Raw genomic sequence first — 7500 nt, forward strand, 5'->3', positions numbered from 1 at the left:
GGACTATAAGGTCATGTCCATGCATCAACTTTGGTTGTAATCGTTGTCATATTGTCAGAGCATTTTGTTTTAATTGGGCTTGATTTTCAAAAAGCCCATTTTCGTCCTATCATTTCACCATGTGGACAGTTAACAGATTTTTTTTTTAATTTTACCATATCACATTCTGTATGTGAGGATCATCTGTCCAAAATGTGGGCTTGTTGCTGAGTTGGAAAATATTCTCTATAAATCCACTGAACTTGCATTGGATCTGCAGTACCACTTTGCACCACATGGGGTGCTCTTTTAATACAATGGAAGTCAATGGAAGAGTAAGAGATTCACTTGTTTGCTGCACATATCCAATCTAAACACACATTTTATGGTTCATAGTTGAATTTCTCCAAGTAATTATTGCAACATGAACAACATACTACTCATAAATAAATCTTATTTAGAGAAAATAAGCGGATCAAGCAAATTATACACACATAAGACTGACTGGTCATCATACATACAAGATACTTGATGAGTTATCTCCTTTTCATGAATGCGTCTTGGATCCAGGCAATAGCGTTTTGAGCCCTCATACCTTTTGATTAAAACTTTTATGTGATGGAAACATGCATGGTCATCTTCATCAAGTGAAATATTTGCTCTAAACTGCATCTGACGCTTTTTCTGCATCTGATAATGCACTGAATTCTTGAAACCCCTTTTTTCTTGAATATGTTCATGACTTTCATTTTCCAACTTCTATGGTGGTGTAGAAAACTGTTACAAAGATGGCAAGCTAAATCTTCTTGCTGCATGTATGATCAGTCAGTCTTATGTGTGTATATTTAGCTTGATCAGTTTATTTAGCTAAATAAGATTTATTTATGAGTAGTATGTTGTTCATGTTGCAATCATTACTTGGAGCAATTCAACTATGAACCATAAAATGTGTGTTTAGATTGGATATGTGCAGCAAACAAGTGAATCTCTTACTCTTCCATTGACTTCCATTGTATTAAAAGAGCATCCCATGTGGTGCAAAGTAGTACTGCAGATCCAATGCAAGTTCAGTGGATTTATAGAGAATATTTTCCAAAAATCATATCTCCAATAAAGAAACTCAGCAACAAGCCCAAATTTTGGACAGATGATCCTCACATACAGAATGTGATATGGTAAAATTAAAAAAAATCCTGTTAACTGTCCACATGGTGAAATGATAGGACGAAAATGGGCTTTTTGAAAATCAAGCCCAATTAAAACAAAATGCTCTGACATTATGACAACGATTACAACCAAAGTTGATGCATGGACATGACCTTATAGTCCATATATGAGTGGGAAAAAAACCTGATGAAATTTGTGGCACATACCTTTCGAATGAGAAGCCTTCAAAAGTGATGATGTCTTTTCACATAATGAATTTATAGCCATTTTCAGAGCTTTGCAGAGGGGAAATTACACAAGACACGTCTCATCTGATTAGATTTCTTAATTCAACAGGAAAATGTGCTTCCATTCACATAGTTTCACTGATGTGTGTGAAATACCAAAAGAACCAATAACGTTGCAAGTTGACCAAAAAGGACTGTTCACCACAATGCTTAAAATGACTTGAAGCTTCAAAGGGCTGTAGATTTTAAACCATTAGTGATCCAGGTATACTATTTCAGATTTGTGCATAGGTCTAGTCTACAAACACCTGTGATTTATTTCAGATTTTTTCGGAGAGGGTCACTTTCCGGCACTGGGTGATTTGACACGGAATGACCCTGTTTCTGTTCGGAACGAATCAATTGGGAGATAATTCTGGTTCAAAGCCCTGCACAAATCAGACTAGCAGGTTTCAAGCTGTGAGTGTGTGTGAACACAGACAGACAGAGGTAACACATTATTATAATACCATGACTAAAAAAAATGTGAGAGAGAGATAAAGAGAGAGCAAATGAGGGGGGGGGGGGGGGGCAAGAGTGGGGCAAGAGTGTCTGTTTGGTCCATGACACGAGTGTATACATGCGTGTGTTTCTCACCTCTTTTCCTGCGTGCCTTGATCTCCTCACACATGCGGTCGAACTCAGGGTCAAGCTCAGAGGCGATCGTGGCGTGGGCCGTGTCCCTCAAACTGCAGGCCCGGTGCCGGATGATCTTGTCTGAGGGGCAAAAAAAACACACAATTATAAACGTTATACAGCATGCTATAATCAGGAATATATAAACCAAACACACACTAACCTGTTATAATGCAAGCTATTACACATGTATTACAAAGACAACAAAGGCTGTGACTGCAAGACCAAGGCAATAGCAGATGAATAACCCTGTCTATATGTGTATGCATGTACGAGAAGTGTATCTAGAACTCTGTGTGCGTGTGTGTGTGTGTGTGTGTGTGTGTGTGTGTGTGTGTGTTCCTCTGCTACAGCAGGCCATCTCCATCTCCCTCATTACGAGCTCTCCTTTAGCTTGGGCTTCTAGAAACTTCTCCATCAAACGCTCCCGCCCCCAGCGGCACAGGAGAGCCTACTGCTGAAGGGATTATTGTCTTTTTATTGTGCTCCTTTTTTTCCCTCCCTCCCTCACCGCACAGGGAGGAGAGAAGATAAAGTAAGAAAAAAGAGAGAGAGAGAGAGAGAGTGAGCAGAGAGAGGAGAGAGAAAGAGAGGGAGAGAGCGGGAGGCAGAAGAAAGAGCAGAGAAGAGAGGGAAGAAAAGTGCATTTCCACTGGGTGGTAATCATCGGGGGACTTCTGTGGACACACAAGCCTCTCCAAGTCTCCATCTTTACACACACACAGACACACACACACACACAGACACACACACAGACACACACACACATCATTTAACACGGCATCCTTCAAATGTCACGGAGGAGGAGCACAGCAACACACACACACAACACAAACACAAACACAAGGAGAAGAAGAGGAAGAAAACAACGAAAAACAGCTGCAGTGAAAAAAACAAAACCAGTAGACAAACAAAAACCAGGACAGAACAGAGAGAGGCGTGTGTGTGTGTCCGTGTGTGTGTGTCCGTGTCCGTGTGTGTGTGTGTGTACGTGCTTGTTACACTGACAGACTTTGCGGGGGGGCATACAGAGGTTCTAGGGGGGCCTCGTTAGGCATGCTGGCTGACAAGCAGGGGGGTAGGGGAGGGTCGGTTGAGGGGAACTGGGGTTCTGGGGCGAACGGTCCGGGGGGGTGGTGTTGGTGGGGGGGGGCATGGGCTGCAATGTGCCCTGTGCCAGCGAGCCAGGCGCTAATTAGAGGAGAGAAGCTTCCGGTAGGGGGGCGTAGCTCCTGCTGGGCCTCCACAGTCTCCGCAGCGCTTCTTGGTAGCGCTCCGCTTGTTAGCGCCAAGCTGGTTTCGGTTTCGGCAACAGCGGAGACTTACGCTACCGGCGCCCAGACGAGGAGGAAAAAAATTAAATAAATAAATAACCAAGTAACAGAGGCGGAACCGTCTTTGAATAATTCTTTTTCATCCCGGCGACAACCCGCGCGTGTGTTTCGACGCGTTCCGAACACTCGGAGCCACAGCCTGGGAACGGAGCGAGCCGAGCGGGGGGTGGGGGGCGATGGAGCAGCGGGAGACGTAACGTGAAGTGACTGCGTCTGACTGCCACCTCACGGCCAATGGGATGGCTCGGCTGTCTCAGCCGTGGCGCGGCGCGGAGCGAGCAGGAAGCTGGGCTGTGGAGCGCTGCGGAGTCTGCCGCTGCAGTTTAACGTCTTCCGTCCGGAGACGATGAACAGGCCTCGCCACGGGAGAGCGTCGGCACTGGCATCAGCCATCCTCTTCACACCCACTCATATTACAGGGGTACACACACACACAGACACACAGACAGACACACACACACACACACACACACAGACAGACTCAGACACACACACACACACACACTGCCATAGGCACTTAGTGGACAAATGCAGTGCTGTGGTGGGAAGATGTTGAGTGGGCTATGAGGTGGATATGACGCTCCTGGAGCTAGAGGGGTAGAGGAGGCTGCAGGTCATGAGAACTGATACGTTGGTACCAGCTCGACACAAAGCATGACGGAGATTGTTCTTTTTGGAGGTACAGAAGTACTGCATGTCCAAGAAATGCAATACCGCCAAGCCTAGTGGCAGCAGCTCATATGCTTACAGGTGTTCATCCATCCATCCATACACACAAACACACACACACACACACACACACACACACAAACACACACACACACACACACAAGTACACAAACACACACACACACACACACACACACACACATTTTGCATTTTGGCATGGCTGACTATGAACACAAAATCCTACTTCAATTTGTAGTGTTGAGTCTACATCGCCAACTACCCTCGAGTGAATGGCTGAATCCATGGAGAGCTTACACAAGTGAGCCTACATGTTGTGCTTTCTGGTGCGCCAGATAGGGTGTGACTGTCTGCTTAGCTCTACGATTCCTTAAAATAAGTCTAACGTTAGGATGGAAAAAAGAATACTCCTAAAGGGATGTCTGTGCAGGTAATCTAATTTGTTTGGCAAATTTGCAGTACGACCTTCCCTGATAACCCCGTAATTGTGTTTGCTTGTCCCACAATGCCACCTGGCGTGGGGTTATCAGGCTACTGAAGGAGAGCAGTGATTAACACACTGGCTGAGTGCTTGCAGTCTGCCGCACTAGTGGCATAGCTGGGAAGAAGCATGTACTGTATATCTCCGACGGTAAGGACACAGGTCAGGTAGATTTTATTTTGAAGGAGAGTTGCAAACGCACACCAAAAAACGTGGTGCAGTTAACGGTTATAAGCTTATGGAAAGAGAGAGAGATGGCGCACACTCCGAGTTACAAGTAGATTATTTGTTATAAAAGCTGTAACGTTTCGGCCTACGGCCTTCTTCAGATCGCATCTGAATTCACTCATGCAATCTGAAGAAGGCCGTAGGCCAAAATGTTACCGCTTTTATAATAACTAATCTACTTGTAACTCGGAGTGTGCAGCATCTCTCTCTCTCTCCAGGTAGATTTTATTGTCTGCTGCGGAAAATCAGTCTTGGGCTCTAGCCTTCACATACAGTAACTTAAAGTATTTACAAACGACATGAATTATGCATTCATACATAGAGTACATGTACTTCACTCCCAAGACACTGCATCACACATTGCCCAACATACTCAACGGCAACAAGAACATCTACATGAAATATGTTGAAGCTCCAACAGAAATGTGCTTACACCTTACGTGGGTAGTTTGTTAAATGATGGAGAATGGGGATAAAATAAAATAAAATAAAACTAGAAAAGCACCCCTCCCCTCACTCGCAAACCTCCTCTTGGACCTAGATGGTGATACGGATCACTCCCAACTTTAATAGTTTCTTCCTTGGGTCATTTCAGACCTTCCCTGAAAATTTCATCGAACCTATTTTAGGTATCTTGCAAACAAACAAACAGACAGACAGACAGACAGACAGACAGACAGACAAACAAACCCTGATGAAAACATAACCTCCTTGGCGGAGGTAAAAAATGAAGTGGTGGACAACAGCAGCAAGTGGGGCCACCATAAAGCCCAAGTTACAAAACATACTGCTATTTATTATCATTCAGCATCTTAATGGCGGATGGGAAATTAGTTCTTACACCTGTTCACTGTTCAGTCTACAATTTGGCATCCGAAACTGTGTGCCTGAAGGTAACTTCTCAAATTCCTGGTTCAAGATATGTTTTGGGTTGTCTAAAACTGAGGGACGGGCAAACATTTTGGCTCAATGGGCCACATTGGGTTTTGAAAATTGGCTAGCGGGCCGGCCCACCCTACAAAAAAAAACAAAACACTGTTTTCTATCATTTCAATTATAATAGTGAAAAAGTAATTTTGCTTTAAATATCAATTTCTTACTGCTAATTTCACGCTGTTTAACTTCGCTAACACCATTTATAAAGTGTGTGGTGGGCCGGATACGGTCGGTGGACTATAGTTCGACCACCTCTGGTCTAAAATCTAGAATTCTGCCTTTTCTGATTGCTTGATTCACAAAGAGCTTAATTTACCAGCCAGCCTGACAATTGTTTTTTTCTGATTGGGTATTGAGAAATGTGTAATTTCACTGATGGTGGTATCGACTGCAAAATTTCTAGTATTGTGGCATTCCAAATGGGCATGCAATACTGCAAGTGTCTGAAAGTCCCCACTGTTGCCGGTGCCAGATGTGTGTGTGTGTGTGTGTGTGTATGTGTGTGTGTGTATGTGTGTGTGTGTGTGTGTGTGTGTGTGTGTTTAATTGCTAATTGTCAGCCGAATGTTAGTGTGCCTTTATAGTTGCCAGGGAAACGTGAATAATTGAAATCTGCTCCATCACACGCATGGCAACCTTGCCAACATGTCAAAACACTCAAGGGAGCACGGACCAACAGGACGTGTGCGTGTACATTAGTGTGTGAACATTTGCATGTATGTGCGTGCGTGTGTGTGTGTGTGTGTGTGTGTGTGTGTGTGTGTGTGTGTGTGTGTGTGTGTGTCTGTGTGGTGGTTGGGGGGGAGGGGGTGTATGTATATGCTTGTGCATATTCATGTGTGTGTGTGTGTGTGTGCGTGTGTGTGTGTGTGTGTCTGTGTGGTGGTTGGGGGGGAGGGGGTGTATGTATATGCTAGTGCATATTCATGTGTGTGTGCGTCTTTGTGTGTGGTTGTGAGTATGTGTGTGAGTATGTGTGTGTGTGTGTGTGTGTGTGTGATGGTTGGGGGGGGAGGGGGTGTACGTATATGCTTGTGCTTATTCATGTGTGTGTGCGTCTGTGTGTGGTTGTGAGCGTGTGTGTGTGTGTGTGTGTGTGTGTGTGTGTGTGTTGGCGGAAAAGCTAAATGAATAAATTATGTCAGCAATCTTAATTGGCTTCATGCTGTCTTAGTGTTTGTTAATCTCTGAATCAAAAAGATGCAGAAGAGGCTGAGGGTGAGGAGTTGAGCTCTTGATTTAGGTCAAAGAGCGATCCCTGTGTGTGTGTGTGTGTGTGTATGTGCGTGTGAGTGAGTGTGTATGTGTGCGTGAGTGTGAGTGTGCGTGCGAGTGTTTCTGTGCGTGCGAGTGTGTGTGTGTGTGTGTGTGTGTGTGTGTGTGTTTGTGTGTGTGTGCACGAGTGTTTGTGTGTGTGTGTGTGTGTGTGCGCAAGTATTTGCGTGTGCGTGTGTGTGCATGCGTGCGAGTGTTTGTGTGTGTGTGTGTGTGTGTGAGTAGGTATTACGATGGTGATGAGGATGGATTTACTCACTAAGTCAGCAGCAGCAGTATTTTAAAAATCCAATCCTCTCCCTGGCAAACAGGATTTCACTTTTCCCCATAAATAAATAAACAAATCGAACAAACAAACAAACAAACAAACGTATAAAACTGTAGCAGGTATCCTGAGGTGATGGTCTAATTCTGCACCCACGGACGAGGAGCTCAAACGGAATCGCTGCTCAGTTAATAAGGCTCTCCAGGAAGGCGTGACGCTTTCTCGGGGCGCTCCGCTGCTCAAAAA

The 7500-nt window shown here is 44.6% G+C and overlaps 1 protein-coding gene across 1 annotated transcript in view; it reads right to left on the reverse strand.

The window, feature by feature from the left end:
- atad2b (ATPase family AAA domain containing 2B) overlaps positions 1 to 7500 on the reverse strand; it is a 105883-nt gene that overhangs the window by 51671 nt on the left and 46712 nt on the right. The window contains exon 23 of the mRNA XM_062550365.1: positions 2010 to 2129. Within this exon, the coding sequence (XP_062406349.1) occupies positions 2010 to 2129 (120 nt within the window). The remainder of the gene's footprint in view (positions 1 to 2009; positions 2130 to 7500) is intronic.

Source organism: Sardina pilchardus, chromosome 12 (genome assembly GCF_963854185.1).
Source record: "Sardina pilchardus chromosome 12, fSarPil1.1, whole genome shotgun sequence".
Lineage (NCBI taxonomy): Eukaryota > Metazoa > Chordata > Actinopteri > Clupeiformes > Clupeidae > Sardina > Sardina pilchardus.